Source organism: Sceloporus undulatus, chromosome 1 (genome assembly GCF_019175285.1).
Source record: "Sceloporus undulatus isolate JIND9_A2432 ecotype Alabama chromosome 1, SceUnd_v1.1, whole genome shotgun sequence".
NCBI classification, from domain to species: domain Eukaryota; kingdom Metazoa; phylum Chordata; class Lepidosauria; order Squamata; family Phrynosomatidae; genus Sceloporus; species Sceloporus undulatus.
This window is the reverse complement of record NC_056522.1, coordinates 80,868,420-80,892,997: the sequence shown is the minus strand read 5'-3', so window position 1 is coordinate 80,892,997 and position 24,578 is coordinate 80,868,420. Positions and strand designations below refer to the sequence as shown.

Here is a 24,578-nt window from a genome sequence, read left to right as displayed (position 1 = left end):
CTGTGTACTGTTGTCCACATATCATCTAGAGAAATATAGGCATGTGATTTCAACATCTTCATGCCCCCCCCCCCAGCTCTCCACTGTGCTTTTTAAAAAGATCTTTGCCTGATGATGAAACTTGGGCTTTCAAAGCTAGCAGCAAGATTTGTGTATTTTTGGTTAGCCTAATGAAAGTTGTACCATAAAATGGACTTTGGAATTTGTTTAAAGTAAACACAGTTATTCCTGAATTTGTATGAGTGCAAGGCATTTCCTTTGGAATTTTACTTCATCTGGTTTGAAACTGAAATGTAGGACCCTAGAGCTGAATGTGGTTGTGTGACAAGAATGAGTCACAGCAAGTTCTCAGCTTCCACACACACGCACACTTCTGATGGGTTCTAAAGCTTTTATTTCCATTTTACAAATCCAACAAACTGTAGTTAGTAAAAACAGGACAACTACAAATAATCGTTTATAGAGCAATGGGAACAGTAGTTTTGTGAGACAACCAGCCGCCTCTTTTAGAGAGCTCTGGTGCACAATAAACTACAAAACTACTTAGAGAGCTCTGGTGCACAATAAACTACAATTCCTAGAATTCCTAGCACTGAGCCAGGGTAGTCGAAGTGGTGTCAAACTGAATTATTTCTGAATCTGCAGTGTGTTTTGGACCATAGTTAGTATTAACCACACTTTAAGATTCTGATGCCTCATTGAACTACCACAAATCTAAAACGGTGGCATATGTTTCTGATCTCTCCAGTATTACAGAAAATGAGATGGGAAGCAGAGTTTGTGAGCCCAAGGTTCACTGAAATTCATTCTATCATCCTATTTATCCCAAATGTGTTCAGAAAATATTGTAAGCAGAGCAAAGCTTAGACTCAAAGGCAGGAGGACTGAAGATCGAAAGAAGAAACATTAACAACCTAAGATATGCAGATGACACCATACTACTAGCAGAAAACAACAAAGACCAGGAACAATTGCTAAAGAAAGTCAGGGAAGAAAGTGCTAAGGTAGGCTTAATGCTGAAATAGTCCAAAAATTCCCATACAGGAACTTAGCCAGGATTTTGGGAAAGGGGGGCCAGACTAAGTGCCACCATTATAATGGGGCTTGGGTGTGATGGCGCGGCGGCATGTACCATTCATTGTATCTAATGGAAGGGGGGGTCCAGACCCCCTGTCCCCCCGTCTACGTCCCTGTCCCATAATTTGGATCAAACATTGATAAGAGAGCAGAGACTGTAATCAAGAAATTAAAAGAAGATAAGGACTGGGAAGGGCAACTATGAAAGAACTAGACAAGATCCTAAAGTCTGAAGATATAACACTGAATACTAAAGTTATGATCACCCAAGCCATTGTCTTCTCCATCACCATGTATGGATGTGAGAACTGGACAGTAAAGAAAGCAGATAGAAAGAAAATCAATTCATTTGTGATGTGGTGCTGGTGAAGAGTGCTGAGTCAAAAAGACAAATACATGTGTCATAGAACAGATCAAGCCTGAACCCTCCCTGGAGGCCAGGATGATTAAATGGAGGCTGCTGTACTTTGGACACATGAGAAGGAAAAACACTAGAAAAGGCAATGAGGTTAAGAAAAGTGGAAGGCAACAGAAAGAGAGGAAGACCGCATGCCAGATGGATAGGCTTAATCAGGAATGCCATGGGTCTGGGTCTGCAGGACCTAAGCAGAGAAGATGAGGACAGGGAATCTTGGAGATTTCTCATCCACAAGGTGGCCATGAGTCATGGCTGACTCAAGGGCAGCTAACAGCAACAACAATGACATTTTATAACAAAGGAAGTGATGGCAAGCGAAAATATACAAAGATCTTAGTACAGCCAGCCCTTCATATATGCGGGGATCCATTTTGGACCTCGCCAGGGATGGCAAATTTCATGGGACCTCAAGTCTTGTTCTCCTCAGTGGTGGCATGATATGCATGCAGCTGTATTGGCACAGCATGTGCACCATTGAGAATAATGGGGCAGGGCCACCCGTGGATGCTTCAGTCAGTGGATGGCAAGCCCATGGAAAGGAAAAGCTGACTACTAGCTTTCCAAACTTAAATTTCTTCATCAGCCAGGGATCATTTTAAAAGGGAGAGATGAGGGAAGGGGGGGAATCTTATAAACTGGGACTCATAAAAATCTTATAAATTGGGACTCAGAGGAGGTATACACAATTCTGACGTGCAATATCTCTGCACATCCATTCACCAGTAAGTCAGCTGTTACTATGGCAGAAGATTAAAGACTGAGTAGATTTGTGGGGCAAAGTTTGAGATGCACTGGGTGCCTTTCTTACCCATTTTGGTTACTGTGGCATTAATATGAAGATGGCTTGTTGATAGGTTGAATTCCTTAGATCATTTTCAGTGGGATACTGTGAGAAAATTTATTCATTCTTAATGTAGTTGTTTAACTGAATCACTGCCACTTTATCAACAGAACTATATAGTGGTAGTAAAATAGAAATTACTTTATTACTCAAGTATAGGGCCTTTTATAGAGGTCTATGGTATTTCTGACTTTTGTTGCGTGGTACTAAAGAACTGTGCTCCATTGATTTTGCTTTTACATGGAACGGCATTTATAAAGCATTATTAACACTGTATGCACTGTGAATTTCCTTTTGCCAACAGTTGGAAGCCAAAGCTATTGATAGTTTTCCGCTTAGGCAGTAACAGAAACAGAGCCCAATTGGTGTTTGTTTCTGTGTTTGGAACAGGCCGCTGCACTGTGTTCAAAGGAAATGAAGGGTCATTGTTTCGGTGCCAGACCAATGCAACTTCATTCTGTAAACAAGAGGCTTGTGGCGTCTTTTATTTGACATGCTCTTTAGAAGCAAAGGGTAGGGTGCACTGTTCTTTACTCAAATGAAACTGATTGATGAATAGTGGAGAAAAACATTTAAGAAACATTTAAGAAAAATATTCAGGAATAAGGAAATGTTTTGTTGCGGGAGGATTGACTTTATTTACATTCCAAACCTATTTAATAGTAAATACTAGGAGCTCCAAGAAGCAGATGCTGTGTTCACATTCTTCAGAAACTACATTTTTTGAGATCTGCTGTTAAAACAATAAACTGGATAATTGTAACAGTTTTATCTTAAAACAGAGATTCTTTAATAATGTTTTAAAAATCCAGAAATAATAAAAGACACTGACTTTAAACTAACAAATTTAGTTGAGTGGACAGCCTACTTCTGAAATGTCAGTGTAATCAATATTAACCACATTGAATTTGAAGTAAGTGTTGAGAGCGAAGATGTATTACATAATCCAGTTTGCAAGTTCACATTAATAGGTGAAAATTCAATGTTCCATAACTGATGATTGCAGATAACTTTGGCCTCATTTACACTACAAAATAACCTGATGTGGAAACCGGGTTATTTTGGTGATTGAATCTCTCCATGGGGTTTTACTCCTCTTTGTCTTTCACACTGACTGGGGAGGGGCAATGGGGATAAAATGCCAAGGAGTGATAATCATGGCGGGGGGGGTGAGGAAGAAGAGGAAGAAGATGAGGGCGGGGAGGGGAGAGGAGGAGGAAGGAAAAGGCAAATTCCTTATGAACAAACCTTGCCAAGAAAGCCCCATGACAGGTGCGCCTAGTCAAAAATGAAAAATGACTTGAAGGCACATAGCGGCAGAGGAGGAGTGCCACTCTTTCTTAAAAGACCTCCCTGTATTCTACCGATCAGTTTGTCACCTCCTCGTCCACTCCTGCCCCTCTCTCAGCTCTAGTGCGGGCCAAAAAGAAAGAAAGAAAGAAAGTCACACTCTCTCATCCTCAGAGGAAGGCAAAGGCAAACCCCCTCCAGACAAACCTTGCCAAAAAAACCCCATGACAAGTGTGCCCTAAGAAATGATTTGAAGGCACATAACATCAACAACAATAGAGGGGGGGTGGTGGCACATCGGGAACACTTGAGCCCTGGCACTCGGTCTCCAGCGGCTTGTCCTCCATTGCCTCCTGGGCTCCCCTCTGGTGCGCCCCTCGCCTTGCTGCTGCTCACTGGAACCCTCCGGGGGGACCATCTCCGTCCATGGCAGAGGTTGCAGTGGCACTCCATCTCACTCCCTTCCACCTTGCCCTGCCAGCTCTCTCACAAGCCAACCTGGGGCCTCCTTGCCTCTGCCCCACTTTGGCCCCAAGGAAAGGAAGAGGAGGAGGAAGGCGCAGTGGGGAGAGGAGGAGGAGGAGGAGGGAGGGCTGCCTTCGGGGGTCCTGGATGATCCAAATTGATCCAATAGCTTATTCCCATTATCAAAGATTCAGATTGTTGTGGTTCTTTAGAAAAGAACCAATAAGAGATCCAGTGCCAAATGCACCAGTTTAAGTGGGCTTTTCACACACACACACACACACACACACACACACACACATCACAAACTGCACCGATTGCGGTCGGGGCAAGTGTGAACTTTATGGAAATAGATTGGTTCCACATTGGTTTATTTCTATGGTATGAATGAGGCCTAAGACCTAATACCTGTGGTTAGTTCTATCTGGAGTAGACCCACTGAATGAATGAACATAAATGAATTGATTACAGAGTTCCCTTTGATTTAGTAGGTCTGTTTCAGTTGAGACTAACAATTGGATATAGGCCTAGGAAATTATTGTAATGAGAGCCAGCATGGTGTAGTGGCTTGAGCATTCCCATGGAAATCCAGTGGGCAACCCTGCATATATCATCTCAGAAATCCATACAATAACCTTGTCAAGTAGAACTGTAGTCTTATTACTGCTGTAGTGGATGTGGACGCTTGAGCCTTGGAAATACAGTAGTGGTTACTTGATGTGGACTTCACAGCTCACATTGCTGACTAGTATGCACCACCATTATTTATACAACAGATACTCAATAACATTGGCTTAGCTTTTTGATACTCTTTCCCCCATTTATAAGGATTTTTCCTTTGTGTTGCTGTTAATTGCTGCCAAGTGGACTTCTACTTATGCTTACCCTGTGACTGAGAGACCTTCAGGATCCCCAGTTGTCAGCTGCTTTGTTCAGATCAGATCCTGTCTTTAATTAACAGCAGTCTAGCTAGCTGATACAAGGGGGGGGAAACAACATTATCAGTTTATTTATGTTATAAAGACATGAGAATGACAAGGAAAAAAGGTGTTTAGTTAAAGACTGGGCATCTTTCTTCTTTGAGTCATCTTGCTGCTGCATTCCCCTCTCTCTTTCACCATGATACTTACTGATACAGTAAGATTTGTATTATGCTTTTCTAACTGTAAAGGACTAGTAGCACTTTAATCTTAGGATCTGCTGATACAGCTATGCTTTACATTGGGTGTGTAATGATGAATGTACAGTACGACCCCTGTATCTGCAGAATTAGTCACTGCAGTTTCACTTACCTACATCAGGAATAAAAGGTGTCTTTAGGCATCTGGAGGTCCTCCAGCATGTCTTTGTGGTCAACTTACACTAGAAATATGGGGTTCATCAGTATCTGTGGTAAGTCTGGGGACATATCCTTCATAGATACAGGGGTTGTATTGTACTACCGGAAATAACCTGAAGACACACCACAGTAATACTCCATGCTGTGTGCCATTCAACCTTGCAAGTTCAGCTTTGTTTTTACCTACAAGGGGTAGGTAACTACACTGCATCTGAGAAAATAGGCCCAACTCTACAAAAGCTCATGCAACCAACCTCTGTCTTTCAGTTAGTCTCAAAGGTGCAAGATCCCTTTGCTTATTGTTTTTTCAGACTAACACGGCTATGTCTTTGAATTCTACAGTGTGGTGTTACAGTAAATGAAGCTACTAATGTCTTTCTTATAAACTGATCAAGTACCTACTTTGTCCTCTTTTTATACAAGTGAGGAAAATTGAGCTCACATTTCCTCATTTTATTTTTAAACATATGTTACTCTAGCCACGTAGAAGTTCCGTTAATTAAAGTTGCTAGTTCCCTGAACGCTGTTAACATTTGGTATATGAATTCTCCACTGAGGTGCTTAAAGCCCACTCATAAACACCATCCTGTGTTTTGTTTGTAAAATAATAGTGCACATACTGCCTGAGAATCACACACCCTCTCTGACTTCCTATTGTGTAATCACACAAATGACAGTAGGGATGTGGTTACTCATGGAAGAATAGCTAGTCAGCACAACATAAAGATTCAGGAATGCCAAAACCTGTAGTCTCTACCTGTGAAGAGGCATATGAGCTTCTCCCAGTTGCCCATCGTGCTCATTATATCTGAAAGGTGACTGAAGTAGAGAATTTCCTCTTTCTGTGGATACTCTTTGTGTGATGTTAAATTTTGGGACCCTTGTTCTACCCATAATTCTTCAAACAATTGAACATATAGTACATTGCATTCCTGTTGTGCCAGAGAACAGATCACCTGAAGTGTAATGGAGTTCTTAAAAGAAGCCTTCCTCCCTCTTATCTGCATGATAAATGGTACAGTCCTGCCTCAATTAACAAAGCTTCTGACAAAGAAACTTTTTTTATAAAGTCTTCTTACACCCTCCCAGCCCCCCTTTCCTCCTTGACCATTGTCTAGCTGGACTTTTTTTTTAGCATCAGTGGCGTTAGGAAGAGATGGGCTGGAGAAACACAGAGTTTTACTGTTGGGTTGAAGTAGTCTACCTGGAGTAAACAATACACTAAAGCATGAGCAGAGAAAAAATGGGACTCTGCTATAGCGTACAGCATGCAAAGCAAACTGCTCAAACCAGAATCCTTTCCTGAGTATGCATCAACAGCAAAATAGAGAAAAGGAGTAAACAGATTGGTCAGCCTTACCGATTCCTCCCATTATGCTAAAAAGTTTGACAACCAAAATGGAAATCATAGCAAAAGCAGAAACTAGTGAAAGGAGGTGGAGGAGAATCATCCATGATGTATTTTGGAAGAGTGCTTTTTAGAAGGTTCGGATTTTTAAAATTATTATTACAAATGGCTTCTCTGACCACCATTGTGTAGTGCAGGGGTCGGCAACCCCCAGCCCGTGGGCCGAATGTGGCCCATGGAGGCGACAGGACCGCTCCCAGCCAGGTTCTGCCGCTGCCAAGGCCACCACCTCCTCCTCCACCTCCTCCTGGGCTGCATGAAGGGGCCCGTGGAAGCGGCCTGCCGCCTCTGTGGGCTCCCCCCAGGGCCCTTGCGGCCCCAGGCCTCTCCCTCCGGAGGGAGGCCTGGGGCCACATGGGCCGAAAAGGAGCCCTCGAAAGCGGCCTGCCGCCTCTGTGGGCTCCCCCCAGGGTCCTTGCGGCCCCAGGCCTCTCCCTCCGGAGGGAGGTCTGGGGCCACATGGGCTGAAGAGCCCGCGAAAGCGGCCTGCTGCCTCCACGGGCTCCTCCCAGGGCCCTTGCGGCCCCAGACCTCTGTCTCCTGAGGGAGGCCTCGGGCCGAGAAGGGGCCCGCAGAAGCGGCCTGCTGCCTCCTGGGCTCCTCCACGGCCCTTGGAGCCCTTTCGCCTGAAGAGAAGAGCTGAAGGGAAGGGCCTGGGACGGGTGCCCAAGCCCTTCCTTTCAGCCCTCCATCCCCTTCAGCCAAAAGGGCCCCTTGGAGCCCATTCGGATGAAGGAAGGGACCGAGGAGGAGAGGGCGGGCACACGCCTCCTCCTCCCCGCAGGGCTTCGGTGGACACTCCGCCCCCGGTGTGAGGCTCCGCCCCGGAGGGTGGAAGCTCCACCCCTGGCATGTAGCCCCGCCCCCAGAGGGTGGAAGCTCCATCCCCCCGGCTTCAGCCCCCCCAGTTGTCTGAGGGACAGCAACCCGGCCCCCGGCTCAAAAAGGTTGCCTACCCCTGGTGTAGTGGTTTGAACATTGGGGACTACAGCCCTGGAGACCAGGGTTCAAATGTGCCAACTCATATGTTCTGGAGATATTTGATTGCTTATTGTTTGGACTAGACTTTACATAGGGATGCTTTTGATGAGTGTTCAGAAATATTAACTGGTTCAGAATCCTGCAACCACACTGTTGTGTAGCAATAGGTAGCATATGACTCCCTAATTACTACAGCTTCATTGGTCAGTAATCCAGAAACAACTCAAATTCTGATTATAACCTGTGGGCTACGTAGCCATTTTTGTGGCCTCCCAAAGACCTTCCTGCTCCATTATTTTGATATTCCAGTTCAGTTCCTGCTTTTGAAAAGGACCTTTCCTGGGATTAAAGCAGTAGGGGGAGGGGAACTTGACAAAATTGCCCCCACTCTGTATAGAGTACAAGTGGACGTTTTGAGTAAATTACATTTTATCCAATCTTAGAGGGCCGCAGGGTGTGTGCAGCAGCCAGTGGACCTCAGGTAGTTTCCCACTCTTGCTCTAAAGCCTTGTACAACCTGGGGCCAGGCTGTTTGTTAGATTAAACTGGCCAGTATAGATTACACTGGCCTGCCCAAATGTTCAGATCTTTGGGAGAGGTCCTCTGCTCTGTCTTGTCACCATCAGAGACATATTTGTTGGGAACATAAAAGAGAACCTTCTTGGTGGCTGTTTCTTGGCTCTGCAATTCCCTGCACAAGAACAGATTAACTTTATCTTCTTGGTTTTCCTTTGGTAGGGAAATACAGTACTTTAAAAAAACAACAGCAACAGAGTTTTGGCATCTAAATTGAATATTGTTGATGGGGATTCTCATTTTTTCTTTCTGTTTTGTTTTACATCTTTTCTGATATTTTAATCATATTTGCTTTTATTTGAATTTTATAACTGTAAGACAACTTGAGTGTGATTTTGTGGCCAAAGGTCAGCTGTCCATTTAGTAAAAATTGATTAATTAATGCAAAATACACCCCGCTACTGAAATTGATACTTTTGTTGGGAGTAGATTTGGGGAAATGATGAAGCGCTCTGCATGTTTACATATGGAAGGGGAAAGCTAAAACAGGATTCTTTTGATACTGCTTAAGAGTGGAAAGCTTATTGTTTATCAGATAACAGATTTGAAGATAGTTTTTGAAGATGATTTTTAAATTTGCATGGTTTTATGAGGTAGCTTATGGACACAGAAAGAAGCAGGACTGCTCTCTGCATCTATTAAAGAAAATCATCTCCTAGCATTATACTGTACTATGTTGAAATTTAAAAAAAAGCCTTTTACAGATTTATGGTCTATCAGTACACTAGTCTGTGAGTTGAGACAATAGATCAGATTGAGTTCTGTCACATGGAATGTAGAAGATTTGTAATAGAGTGTCTTCTGACTAAATGGTGGTGTTGGAGTATGTTGGCTGGCTAATCTTAGATGTATGTAAGATAAGATGAGCAAAGGCCTCTGAGAACCAGTGTAGTATATCAGAGCATCATGTTGAATGTTAAAAGCCAAAGTTCAGTTTTCTTCTGATCTACAATGTATCTTTGGCAAGTCATTATCCCTTAGTCTAAATTATCTGATGGAGTTGTTGTAGGACTAGAACAGCCTTTGCCAAAATAACACATTGCAGAAGTGTTGGAATATAATATAGCACCAATCATCGTAAGTGGAATAGAAATGAAATTTGGAGGTTGTGTTTCCCCCACAATTTGGAGAGTAGGGTTCATGAAACCTTTGCTGTGCTCTGATTATCTAGAAAACCAAGGTGGCCAGGCCAATATGGGTGATAAGATAACAGTATCTGATGTGCCATTGTTTATGTTAGCCATAGTTTATTGCTTCACCTAAGAATTGTCCTGTAGCTGACCAAGCAAATCACATTTTGCTGTCTCTTTATCATCTTTCTTTTTTGTCCTTTTGTTTGCTTGTTTCAGGGCAGGCAATTGAGGGATCCACTTTGGTCGGAATGTAATGGCAAACCATGATTTAAACAAGCCAGAATTTGTAAGCCAACAGCAATCCATGACTTCTAATTGTGGTTTGTGGGATAACATGGTTTGTTTGCAGAACTGGGTTCACATGCAACAGCAAGCTAGAATTCAGCAATTCACAAATTCAGCCAGTTGGAGAATACAGAAATGTTGTTGTAGTTTATGTCAGGAGTGGAACAATTTTTGGTCTTAATTTTTCTGTTTTCCCCTCCAGGCCTTTATATCTCTTATTTGTTGTTTGTTTGTTTAATGGATTTATATCCTACTTTTCTCCCAAAATGGGGTTCAAGGTTGTTTTGAATTTCTATACTCCAGTATATGCATACTTTTTTTTGCGGGGGGGGGGGGGTATGCAAACAGCAAGAAACTACTTAAAGACTCAGGCTCTGTTCAGACCGGCCATTAAGGCCAGTCTGGGGGCACCATGATGCCGCATACTGCTCCACACAGTGCATGCATGGCATTATGGTGCTCCTCTGGCACTGCAGCCATGAAGGAGGGTTGCCAAGCCGTGGCAATGCGGCCTATAAGAAGCCACTTTTTGCAGCTCCTTTTTGTGCCCTGGAAAGGCTGGATTGGGGCCATGGCATGCAGTTGCCACGGCCCTGATCTGGCTGAAGAAGAGGCAGCTGGAGGCTGTTTGTACAGCTTCTAAATCATGTCATAGTTCCATTTAGTTCAGTGTTGTCTGCTCTGACTGACAGCAACTCTTCACTGTTTCAGCAGTCTTTCTGGAAGTGTCTGAGATTGAACCTGGAACATTCTGTTTTTAAAGTATGTGGTCTATTGCTAAATAACGGCTCTCTCAAGCTCCTGAAACTCTTATGTGACTATTTGACAACCAAAGGAGGCCTTATTGCAAACCTACCTCACTCAGTAGCTGTAGCAACATAACTAATCATAAAATTCTGACTACCGTAATCATTCAGTTTTCTTGCAGTCTCATAATGTTGCAAAATACAGTGGTACCTCGGGTTACGAAATTAATTCGTTCCACCATTCCCTTCGTAACGCGGAAATTTCGTAACCCGAAATAGCTTTCCGTTAGCGCTGGAAGCCTATAGCATTTGAATTTCGCGCCGAAATATATTTCGTAACCCGAAACAGTTTTTGCCAATCCAACTTTTTCGTATCCCGGAAATTTCGTAACCCGCGCATTTCGTATCCCGGGGTACCACTGTATAACTTCTGGTTTATAACAGTCATGGAGGTGCTATCATTCTGTCCTTCATTTTGTTATTAACTGATAAATTATGCACAGTATACAGTAGTTTGTCATATGCAGTGTTGTCCTTTCCCCTCCTTGGAATGTTAATGGCTATATTTTACTGGGTAAGTAATCCAAAATTTCCATAGTTTTGTGGTGGGTTGGTGTTTTTATGCAAAGAAACCTTGCCATGGGAAGTTAATATCTTTGCTTTGGCCTTAATTGCAATAGCAGATTCCTTTTGGGTTTTAAGACAGTAGTGCAGTGTTAGACCAGGATAGATCAGGAGTTTTTATTTATCAGCTGATTTAGATCTTACGACGTCCTTGTCTTCTTTATGTTAATTTGAAAATAACAAGGGCGAAAACACACACATAAGCAAAATTTCTTCTTGAAAATAGAACTACTGTAGTTTATAGTCTGACTAGATAGTGTTACCAAGCAGTTATTGTGTGCATATTTTATTTTCAGTCAAAAATTTAAACACTTTAAAAATATTCATGTATTCATATTCATCTGAGAAAACAATGCTCCATTAGGTACCTGGGCTTGATAATCAGAAAGTATCTATCTGCCAGCATATGCTAAATCCTAATAATTTAGTGAGGTTTGTGGAGAACAACACTTGTAGGCATCTTCAAATAAAGCATGCATATTTCAACAGCAACCATGGAGCAGTAAATAAGAGGGATGGACAACACTGAACACCAGTAGGACTGTTCTTGTTTTGTTATGTGTGTGATTTTACACCTCCAGGATTTCATGGCTTCTATAGTAACGGTATGCCTGACTCAATATTTGGTCCTACCAGTAGCAGGTAGTTGATTTTTAAAAGTACTTAAATAAAAATGAATGTTTTCAGCAACTTTAAGGATTCCTATTGAAATGTGAATTAGAAATCTTATAAACTCATGCATATGTATATACACACAGAACTCTTGAGCAGAACTTGATCCACAGTTCCCTTGATTCACTTAGGCGCTGCAGTTGTGTTCTGAAAAGTAACATTATCTAATTAAAAATCTGACATAAATGTTTACATTAAAGGAAATTTAAAAAATAAACACTTATTTTCTGTATGTGATTCTGATAATAAGTTGTTACTCTGAGGCAACTTTATATTTCATAAATCCCTTCAATAGTAGCTCCAAGGTGGTTTTCATAAATACTTGTAAGAGAATAAGAACATGGTTTAATTGTAAAATAATAATAATAGTAAAATAGCATTTAAAAGACCATTTCAGTATTTGTCATAGTCTCTGAGACCTAATGAATCATGGAGAGAGAAAAATCTTCAGGAACTTTTTGTGTTTGACAAAGATTTGGAGTATATTGCACTCCATTTTTTTGCTGAAGAGCTTATTTCCACTCAGCTATGCTAGTAATTGTTTCCTAGCATGTCATTTCTGTTTGTTTCAGAAATACTCAAAGCAGGTTTCCTGACATTAATTAGACAAGCGGTGTATGCTAAAGATTAATTCCTTCCTACAGTATACTTCTATGTTCATACACAACATGCATGCCATCATCATTAAGCTTGCATAGGCACCTATGCAAGAAATTTAAGACAGTATATTGGCTATACAAAATTTAGGTAGAATTGCATCATCCTTGGCTAGTTGTGCTACAGAGGATGCAACAAACTAGCATGTCAAATTTTACTGTTTTTTAAAATGAGAAGCAGATTTGGGCAGATTTTCATTCTAGCAAGGTACTGTTTTGTTTTGCTTTTTAAATGTGCAAAACTAGGGCAAGTTCTCCGAATACTAGTTTAATTAAAAGCAGAGGAGGTAGTTAACAAAACAGAAGAAAATCTAATCTGCAAGGATACTTGAAAAAATGTTCAAAGCAAAAACAGTAGGATAAGAATAAGGGAGAAGAAACATTTGTCTTCCTCTTCTAAATCCCTTCATAATATGATACTGACAAAGCAGCAGTTTGCCACTGTGCTCTTTTTCAAGTATCATGTTAGCACTAGTGGCTGCCTCCACATCCTCAATAAGGTGCCTACATTATAAAGTGAGTGTGAGGAAAGTATAGCCCCTCTCTATGTTATTGGTCTTGATCACAGCCAGGATCTTGAGGGCATTGATGTGTATCTCTCTCTCTGAAGGGAGACCAACAACCTTGAATGCAGAGATCTTTGAGGTGAGCGCCCCAGCCCGTTGTGAATGCATCTGTGGTGACCATCGTAGAAGGTTCTGGGGCCTGGAAAGGCATCCCCTTGAGGACATTGTCGGGAATGAGCCACCAGGAGAGAGAGTCCTTGACCTGTTGGGGAATGGCAAGTTTCTTGGATTGTTTGTTTTAGAGGTGATTGAAGACAGAAAGAAACCATCTTTGGAGGGGCCTGAACCTCAGGCGGGAAAGACAGACCACAGCTGTGGTAGATGCCATGTAGCCTAGAAGCTGCTGAATGTCCTTTGCTGTAGGGCAGACCTTGGAGAGGACCGGACGGAGATGATCCCAGAGGGAGCCTGCTCTTCTGATAGGCAGATAGGCACATGCCATGATAGAGTCCAGAGATGTGCCTACATATTTTATCACTCTGACTGGTTGAAAAGGATAGACTTGGTAGGATTGATGGTGAAGCCCAAGTCAGTGATGAGAGACAAAGTGACATGAATGTCTTTGAACAACTGTGTTCGAGAAGACGACACCAGCCACCAGTTGTTGAGATACGGAAAAATTATTATTCCTTGTATTCGAAGGTGAGAGATGACTGCCACCATGCATTTGGTGAACACGTGTGGGGAGGTAGAGAGGCTGAAGGGAAGAACGTATATTGAAAGAGATCTCCATCTTTGGCAAATCGAAGAAATTTGCGGTGTTGTGGTCTGATGCTGATGTGGAAGTACGCATCTTTCAGATTGATCGACGCAAACCAATCTGCTTGATGGAGGAAGGGGAGAATTGACTGGGGAGTTACCATCTTGAACTTGGGAGGTTTGATGTAAGAGTTGACCCCTCTAAAGTCCAGAATGGGACGAAGCTCACCACCTCATTTTGGAACTGTGAAGTACCAAGAAAAGAAGCTGTCCAGGCTGCAACTGGGTGGAATGGATGACACCTTTGTCAAGAAGGGGGACGATCTCTTCCTGGAGAGTAGGGGAAGATGGAGTGGAACAGAAAACGCCACATGGAGGAATATTTGAGAATTCTATGGTGTAACCCAAATGAATGATGGTAAGGACCCAGGTGTCGGAGGTCATTCTGCACCATTGGTCATAAAAGTTGGATCTGGGTCAGGGAGGAGACAGAGGGAGAGAGAGGATAGACGATGGTGTTGTCGTCTTGGTGGAGTTGTCAAAAATGAGGCTTAGAAAAGGAAGAAAGCTTCTTCAAAGATTGTTGTTGGGGTTTTTTTTAAATAATTTTTTTACTGAAAATTTATTACAGATACATAAAAAAGACATAATTCCTAATAATAAAACATACAAACATAAACAATCCTGTTCCTTATATAACTAACTAAAGAGTACATCACTTAAAATACCTTGATATCGATGGTTACTCAAATATTCTCACTCATTATGACTAGTATACACTGTCTTTATATCTAAGATTCTAACTTCCTGCTACAAGAGTTAAACCTGTTTATCATAACATTGTTTAATCGCCGTTATGTCTTTTACTTTATCTTTCCCTGTTCTGAGTATCTTTCCTAGAAACAAACATATACATTATTTTAAATCATAATATAACTGAGCAGGGGATTTTTACATTCTTCCATATGAGTTTTGCCCAGTGACTGTATTGATCCTATTGCCTAAAAAAAAAAAAGATAAACAAATAAGCAGATTAGACTGTAAATATCTTTCTTTACTTATAATATCCACTGTGTTATCTTATACTTCCTCTATTCTTAAACCATTACCCTATGGTTGTGGTGATCTACATAATTTTTTGTTTAATCACCGATCTTTGAAAAGACTGGTTGTCAAGGGACCCCAGTTGTTTTCTATATATTCAAACACCTGTTTCCATTTCTCCAAACATTTCTTTGATTTTTCGTACCTCGTTTTTCTTGACAATTTGTCTAGTTCTAATGTTTCTTGCACTTTCAGTATCCAGTCTTCAACCTTAGGAACTATTTTACTTTTCCAAAATTTTGCATAAAGCATTCTCGCGGTACAAATCATATAAAATAAGACACAGCCAAATTTCTTTTCTAAATCATCATTGACCATATTTAGCAAAAATATTTTGGGCTTATTCTCCAACTTTATGTTTAATATCTCATCTATTGTTTTGCGTATAGCCATCCAGAATCTTTTTGCTTTTTTACATTTCCACCAAATGTGAATTAATGTCCCTCTCTTTTTTCTGCATTTCCAACATTTATTAGAATGCTTCCCGTATATTTTACATAGTCTCATGGGTGTTAAGTACCACCTATAGTACATTTTATAACAGTTTTTTTATATATCTTCGCACTGAGTGTAGTTCATTCTTTTTATCCATGATCTTTCCCATTGTTCCAGTTCTAGTGATCTCCTAATATCTTGTGCCCATGCCACCATATTTGTTTTAACTATTTCATTTTTGGTGTAATACTTCTATAAACATTTATATAATGCCGATATTGGTGCACCTTTTTTGCCCAAATAATTTCCTCCAGTTCCGATTTCATGTTCATTATTCCCATGGTTTTTTGATCTTTTTTAAACCTTTCATTCAGTTGAAAATACATAAACCAATTATTTATCTTCCCTTTTCTTTTTAATTCATCTAATGATTTCATTTCCCAGTTTTTTTTGTGATGAGGCTTTCAGCAGATCTACATATCTCAACCATTTTTTCATTCCTAAAATGGATCTGTTTTTAATAATGCCTCATGAGGGGAGCACCACATTGGAATTTTTTTACAAATCAATTTTTTGTATTTGGTCCAAATCCTATAGATGGCATTTCTGATTAAATGATTTTTAAAGTCTTTGTTAGCTTTTATTTTGTCATAATACAAAAAAACATGCAACCCCAATCTTAAATTTGATCCTTCAAGCTTAAGCAAGGGATTGTTTTCTAACTTGAACCAATCCTTTAACCAAATCATTCTGCAAGCCTCATAATAAAGGTTTAGATTTGGAAGGGCAAAGCCTCCTCTTTCCACAGAATCTTGAAGGCATTTTAGTCTTATGTGGGTTTTTTCCCCTTCCCAGAAAAAGAGTTTAAATCTTTTTGCCATTTAGAAAAATTGAATTGTTCTGAAAGATTGGAATGCATTGAAAGAGAAATAATATTTTTGGGAGGATTTTCATTTTGACTACAGTACACCTATCCTTCCAAGTAATGATAGTTTAATATTTGTCCAACTCTTCATTTCTTTCTTCATATTAGACCAACATTTTTTATAATTATGCTTAAATAAATTTGTGTTCTTTTTTGACAGCTCTATGCCCAAATATTTTACTTTCTAACTTATCTGGAGACCTGATATCTTGTTCCACTCCGTATCTTCTATCCCTTTCATGTTTCTGTCAGAATTACTGTCTTTTTCTTATTAATTTTTAAACCTGATATCACCTCAAACTCCTTTTGTAAGTTTGATATATCTTCTAGCGGATTACTTAATGTTACTACCACATCATCCGCAAATGCACGTAGTTTAAATTCACTACCCTTTACTTTTACTCCTCTTATGCTAACAGCCTTTGTTATGTTATTTAATAGGTTGATTTTGATGTTGTTGTTGATTGTTTTGTTGATTGTTGTGTTGTTTATAGGGTCTTCCTGAAGACTGTTGTTAAGAGCCCTTATATTGGGATGAGTTTCCAGAATGCAGTTGAGAATAATAATAAGGGGCTGATCTGTCATGCCATTGGTGTCTCTTGAATTGTTGTTTATTCGTGGTCAGCCCAGTGCCGAGAGAGTCATCTGTATTGGCTGCAAACAGGCCCTCACCATCAAAAGGAAGGTCTTCAATTTTGTTACTGGCTTCATCAGTAAGATCTGTGGACCTGAGCAAGGCAAACCTGCGAAAGACAATGGCACTGGAAATTATTTTAGCCGAACAGTCAACGGAGTGTCTGGCCGAGTGGAGCTGTTGGTTAACCAAAGAAAGGGCCTCAGCATAGAAATCCATAGCTGCAGATTTTTGTTCTTCAGGCAGATAGGGGATGAAGGAAGCCAGGCTTGGAGGTTGGTGATCTTGGCATTCAGGGCAGCAGAAGAGTAGAATCTGCATCTGAAGATGTCCATATGTCAGTCATCTTTGTCTACTGGGGCAGAATGGGTCTTGCCTGGTGATTTTGTAGTGGATTAGACCATCTGAGAATTGGGTGCAGGAGGGGTGAAGCTGTATGGAGCTGTAACCAGTTGACCCTTGTACATGCCCTCAAGTTTCTTAGTTGCTGGGGGCACAGAGGCAGGTTTGTGCCTTACATCGGATAAGGAAGTCAAAAATGGAAGGATCGCCGGCTGGTTAGGAACAGGCAAAATACCATAAACTGGGTCCCTAGGAGGTTTAGGAGGTTGGTCAACATGGAGACCTATGGCCCTGGACATCCTGTAAACTACATCTGAGAAAAGGTGAACGTCCTCAACAGGAGACTGAAGCGTGGTATCTTCAACCTTTTCTTGGGGAGAAGCTATCACCGGTGATGGAGAGTGAGGGGATAGCCCTGGCTCATATGTGGATTCCTCAGTCGAGTGTTAACACCGTAGGTACAGAGAGGGCTACAGGTGGAACTAACTGAGGAATTGACAACGAGGCCATTGACGTTGAGGGTACAATCAAGATTTTTGGGCTTCACCATTGATGTCGAGGTCGACGTCGAGACAAGGGCCACCGCCGTAGAGTGAATGGGTGAAGCTGGAGGGCGGGAGACAGTGGCTGTAGTTCTAGGTGGTGGTGATGGGTAACGATAGCGGCCATCATCTCTAGGAGAGCGGGATTGAGAATGATGTCGAGGAGGAGAGCGAGAGCAGCGTCGAAAGTGAGAAGGGGAGTCATCGTGGAGATTGCGGTGAAGATACCGATCTCTATAGAAAGGAGAGTAGGATCTGTATGATAAGGGCCGTTCTCTAAAATATTATTCAGCTCGATAACGAGCAATGTAGGATCCCAAAGAATGAGGTGAGCCGAATCTGTATCCATCCTGGTCTTGAGGTGAAGGGGGCCTGTGGACTCTGTCTTCGAGGAGGCGGAGGCGAAAAGGAGAGTCTGTATGGTCTCAGTGCAGTTGCCAGGATCTGTGCCGGTAACATAGCTGGGACAGCAGGCAGAGGAGAGATTGTCGTTGGGACCAGAATGGCGACAGATGGCATAGGCATAGAGATAGCCATCGACGTCGAGTCCAGAGCCCCCAATGCCGAGTCTAAAACAGTGACCGGGATGGGGGGGGGTGGCAAATCATCCGCCAATGTCGAGGCAGGCATGAAGAAAGCCAACGTGGAGTTAAGCTTAGCTGCAGCTAAAGCTGTCGATGTCGATGCCAGAGCAGACAATGAAAAAAAGGCTGATGTCGGCATCGGGGCCCAAATAGTTGAGGGAGCAGCCACCACATTAGGTTTAGGCATCTTCCTGGGCTTGTCATGGGAAGCAGGAGAAGAGTCAGGCCTCTTCTTAGCTTTCTGAGGTCTCTGTTGGGAGACAGAGGGAACCTCCTGAGGCAAAGAAGACTGAAGAAGATGGTTGCAACATAGAGGCTATTGACGTCGATGTTGGTGATGCAGGAGCTGCGGTCGAAGTCAACGTTGGGGTAGCAGTTGTCGACGTCAAAGGCCTTGAAATTTTGGGAATTCGTGGAAGTTTGTGGATGGGAATTCTTCCCAAAGGATCTACAGCCAAAGCAGATTTTTGGGCAACAGAGAGAGAGTGCTCCCACAAGAAAGATTTGAGTTTGGAGGCTCTATTCTTGAGAGTCACCACAGTGAAAGCTTTACAATGGGGGGACCTATTAGAAATATGGGCTTACCCTAAACAAAAAAGGCATTTAGAATGACCATAATTGAAAGCAATTTTTCGGTCACATTCAGAGCTATGTTTAAACAGAGCGGCCATAAGAGGCCTAGAAGTGGTAGGCCCATTCCCACAAACAATCAACATTTTAGAGGGTAATGCTAGAAAAAGAGGGAGAAAAGACAAAAATCTACCATACAGTAGAAATCTACTCAGCTCAGGAGCAAACCGAAGGAGATGTTTCTCTTGGGGTGGACGAAAGAGAACTGAAGGAAGAGCTAGATTGGCGGGATTGGGCATGCTCAGTACATGGGAGTAGGTGGGGCTCCCGCCAAGCTGCTCAGCTTTTCAGCTTCCGAATGGAGTCTCTGCGCAGGCGCAATACCCCAATTGTGTGAGGGCACAGATGACCACTCGAAGAACCACAGTTACAGGTGAGTAACCTGTTCTTGCCCAAGGTCACACAATGGGGTTCAGTGGCTGAGCAGAGATTCAAACCTCGATCTCCAGAGACAGTCCAGTGGTCGAACCACTACACCATACTGGCTCTCTGCTATGCGGTGTAGGGCTGATGAAAGTTGAACTAGCCACCCTTCCACTCCTTCTCCATGCTAGGACTTCCTGATGTTGCCATCCCACCTGAGCTTAAAGTGCTGGGAAGTCAGTCCTCTAAAATCCTCTACCATCCAGGATTGAATTCCAAAGGACCTTGCTGATCAAACCTGCATTACCTAAACTTAGATGAATAGAGAGCAATTACTTTTTTTCTCATATTTGTGCCCACTGGGTTTCCTAATACAGCAATATCCAATGTTCTATGGATAAGGAGGAATTATTGCTATGCTGTACCTCAGATTTATCTCCTCTGACAAATATGCTCAAAATAGGCAGTCATTCTCCACTCATTAGATTATTGGTAATCCAGTTGGTAACAATGTAAAACATTGGGCAAAGGGATCTTTTAGCACCTTTGAGACTTTGACTCTCAAAGGTTCTTGCTACAAGATCCCTTCGCTTACTGATTTTCCAGAATAACACGCCTATGTCTTTGAAATGTAAAACACCCCAGCCCCCCCCACCCGCCGCTAGCAAATGCAATAACAGGAAAAGGAAAACAATATGGAAAATTACCTGACAGAAATGCTATAATAAATTTCAAAATCTGTAACTGAGAAAACAACAATTCAATTAATTAATAAACAATACAAGTTTCATTTAAATATGTCAGGAGTAATGACATTGAGGTTCATTTGTTTTCTTCAGTGTATGAAAAAGATAAATAAAATATAAAGTCTAGTTTCTAGTTCTTTTTCTTTGTGTACCATATATACTTGAGTATATGTTGACCTCATGTATAAGTCAAGGGCAGGCTTTGAGGCCAAAATTATGGATTTTGAAATGACCCATGGATAAGTCGAGGATAAAACTTAGGGGCATGTAACAAAAGATGTAAATGATAATGCAAAGGAAAATGATGCCAAAGAACTTAGAAAATTCTGGCAGGCATAACTGTTTGTGCTCATCCTAAAGGCTGGATGGATGAGAGAGTAGAGGGGATCCATGCATTTATATATATAGTAATGTAAGTACTGTACTTTAACATATATATATATATATATATATATATATATATATATATATATATATGTATATATATATATATACAAACACTCATATATATATATATGAGTTAAAGTACTGTACTTACACTGACCGCTGGATAAGTCGACCCAGGTATTTTGAGTCAATTTTTTTGACTAAAATTTCTAGACTTAGATTATTTCCTGCTCCCTACCTGTGGCACATTGTGAATAGATTGCTGTGCAGTTTCTTCTTTTTGTTGTATGCAATAAAAAAAAATAATTTGATTAAAACAAATAAAATAGCATTCAAATAAAAATTAATAAGAAAAGGGAATATGTCATATACAGTTTAAGGTTTCTTCATATAAATTAGTTGATTTAAATGGCCTGCTGACAACACTGCATACATTCCAAGAGAAGCTGACAAGATCTGCTCTTTGCCCTGATGTTTTGCTAGTTCAGATAAGGACAATTAGAGCAGATCTTTAATCCGTTGTTTTGTAAAACTTCTTTTTCTGGAGCTCAGTCACCACATATTTGGCTAACTATAGTGTGTGACAGAGTAGTAAATTCTAAACAGTGGGGATATAATTATATAAAACATAAATGTCACAGAAATATAATGAGATTTGTAGGACTGTCTTATTACCAACATTTCACCAAAAAGAGTTTACAACAAGACAGCTCAGTACAGTCGGCCCTTTGTATCCAGGGATTCTTCATCCACAGATTCAGTCATCTATGACTTAAATAAAGGCCAAAAAGCAAGCCTTGATTTTGCCATTTTATATGAGGGACACCATTTTAATATCCCATTGTATACAATGGGACTTAAGCATCCACCAATTTTGGTATCCACTGAGAGGGTGGGGGGCAGTCGTGAAATCAAACCCCAGTGGATATCGAGGGCTCACTGGATTATGTGGATAAGGGATCTGGTTTTTGGACCACATTATTAATAATTCAGACAGAGATCATGATTTACAGTAGAACTTGTGCAGTATCCTATAACTTTGGAACAAATTTTTATAGGTTGAATCCTGAAATTAAAGGAGGATATTTCAATATGGATGTTATGAAGCCTTGTTTAGGTTGAATGGGACATTTTATTTCCTGTTGCACTCCTCATAAAGCAGAGGTCTTTCATCTTTTTTGGCTCATGGATCCATTTCAGAATTTGATAGAAGCTTCCCAGAAAAAAATGCCCCTAAACACAGTTTTCAAAGTAATAGCCATGAACTTGTTAAGGCTATGGATTACAGGTTATAAAGTCATAAAGGAGGAATCTTAAATCTTAAAGAGGTTGCTGGTCTTGTCAGGCCTTGTTGAGTGGTTCTTGGAGTCCAGATGCTGCAGTCTTCCAGTTTAAAAAATGGGTGCTAGGAGGTGTTTAAACTGGAGAAATTGCCAATGATTGGTAAGCAAAATTCTTCCTTTAATTCATTAAAATTTTTGCATTTACCTTCCTATGAAAAGTGGTTCAGAGCCACTGAATAAGATCTTGCCACCTGTTCAAATCTGTGTTGATAAAATTAACTTGCCATGTGCACATGAGTCAGTCCTGATTCAAATTCAGACTGCTTTCTAGGTAAGTCAAGAGGAATGATTGGTTGACTGTTTGAAGGGACAGAGCAATAGGTGGGTGGTGTCAAGTGTTTGCCAGTCCTGAGTCTTATACAAAGTTATACCCCAGAGGGGCACTAACATTGGCCAATAGAAATGTTTGAAATAGAAATGATGGAAGGAGAATTGCAAAAAAGTCATTGATAATTGTAATTTCCTTCAGGAAAAATATACTTTGATTATACAGACTTCTGAGAAGGCAATGTCTTCCATTGGTATTTGCCCTGATGTCTTCAAATAGAGGTGGCAACTTCTAGAGAACTAAAGACCACTTCCCTGCCTTACACTTCAAAGGGCTCCAACTTTCCCTCCAACACATCATTTCTCCCAGAAATCTTGGGGAAAGCCCCTAAAGTGCCAGTAGCCATTTGTGAATACGCCTCTCAGTCTGTTTTGGGTTAGTAGGGACTCCAAAAGAGGAATTGAGCAGATCAGGGAGATTGCAAAGTGGTTGAGGCCCTTAGAGGACACAGTTGGTTCTTTGGGGCCTTTTTCAGGGTGTCAGAGAGTGCAGGCCAGAGAAGGCAATACATTGTCTGTGACAGTGTGTTAAGACTTGTTTTGGCACTTGGTGAATGAATCTAGCAGTCTCCTGAGTTTGCATATTCACATGTTTTCTCCCACACACCTGGGAGGAGGACTTCAGAAGGAAGTAGTTAAGCCTGGCTTCTCATTTCACTTGAAATGGTGATTGTGGTTTAATAAAAGCACATTTCTAGCCATGGGTTATGAAGTTGCAGCAGAAATGACAAGGTTCTAGACTACTACTAATGTACAAGAGGAGATAAAGGCATACAATACAGGAGGAAACAAAGCTCCTTCACATAGAACTTAATTATGGTTTAGCATTATATCTAAATGTACCCCTATATAGAAGTCTGTCAAAATTCAACCACATTGTTATAATACACTCAGGTGCCACTATTCCTCTGTGCACAAGAGTGCTAGGATATCAGTTTCATAGTGGAAATAACACAAGGATAATGCAAGACGAATGATATTATACTATGTATGTTCCAAATAGAATCTCTCAGAGAGTAGCTGAAGTCTTGGGCAAGGCCTGGTAAGTAAACATTATTTTTGGCAGGTCCAAGATGCAGATTAGTGCTTCATTTTTGTATAAGGCTCCATTGAAATCCAGAACTTTAGTATCTTTAGAATTCTGAATTGTACAGGCTAAGAGAAGAGAAAGCAGGCATTCCTCTCAGGTATCTCTCTGTCACAAAATGAGTTGTGAGCAGACACTATTTTTAATACCACAAATTGTGGGGGAATGTACTGAATGCCATTATGGCCTGAGTTTATATGTTACTTCAGTGAAACATACTCCAAATGCGGCAACTAAGACAGGCAGCTTTTCATAAGTACCCTTGTTATTTCATGCATTGAATAGTAATCAAATATGTAGAAAATTCTTAGTAGATAAAACAGTGGGGACAGCTTAATCTGGAAAATGTTGTAATTTAGGCATCTGTTAAAGGCATATAGAAGGGGCAATAAAAAAAAGCTGATTACTGTTGCATTGTAACCCAGAAACTGTTGGGCTTTGATGGCCATTGTAATCTGCAGAGGTGCAGCCTGGTGAAGCTGTATTTTTTGTGTATTAAACATGATCAATAAATGGAATTTCCAAGTGTACAGTATTGGGTGCTGGAGGCCAACATAGAATGATTCTTATCTTCATGTCTACCTTGTGATTTTCCAAAAGTACTTATATTTTACAGTGCTGTTCTTTTTTTTTTTTTTTTAAGTCATTGGAAGAGTTGCAACTTTCTTTCTAGTTCATGTAGATTATACAGTTTGTTGTGGGAGAATGCTGCTTGTGCTGTGAATAAGTGGTGGTTGACCTTTGTCTTGAAAAATTTCTGGATAATCAGGCCCAGGTTTAGGGGATTGCCATATTAAGGATATAATTTTAAACATTATAGATTTTAACAATATTCTTGTTCAGATTTTCAACATGTTAATTTGAATGGGTGACACATTACCAGTTGAACTCTGCTGTTTTATCATTTTTTGTAGGAGCTGATTTCTCCTTAATTGTAAAAACTGGTTTCTGTGACGTTTTGCAGTGACCTTTAAACTAAACACATGATACTTCTTTTTGCACACCTACAGGCTCGGGTTATGTATGACTTCGCTGCTGAACCTGGAAATAATGAGCTGACAGTTAATGAAGGAGAAATAATCACAATTACCAATCCGGTAAGACATGTTCAGTGGAAATTGAAATACCACATGCTAATTAGCTTCCTGGAATTTTGTTGAAGTAAAACTTGAGTAATTCTGTTGCTCAATCTGGAATTGCACATTTTCCCTTTCTGTCTTTGAGGCTAATGATAAATAAGCTAAAATAGATAGATATATTATTTAAAAGTCAGTCAGTAACTGACTGGTAAGGTGAGGAAGACAACTTGCCCTCTTGACCCTTGCCCATCATGGCTGGCCGTCCAGGGGGGGG

General features: G+C 40.9%; 1 protein-coding gene across 1 annotated transcript in view; it reads left to right on the top strand.

The window, feature by feature from the left end:
* Positions 1-24,578, top strand: part of SNX9 (sorting nexin 9) — a 92,279-nt gene that overhangs the window by 3,895 nt on the left and 63,806 nt on the right. The window contains 1 exon segment of the mRNA XM_042446479.1: positions 24,236-24,322. Within this exon segment, the coding sequence (XP_042302413.1) occupies positions 24,236-24,322 (87 nt within the window).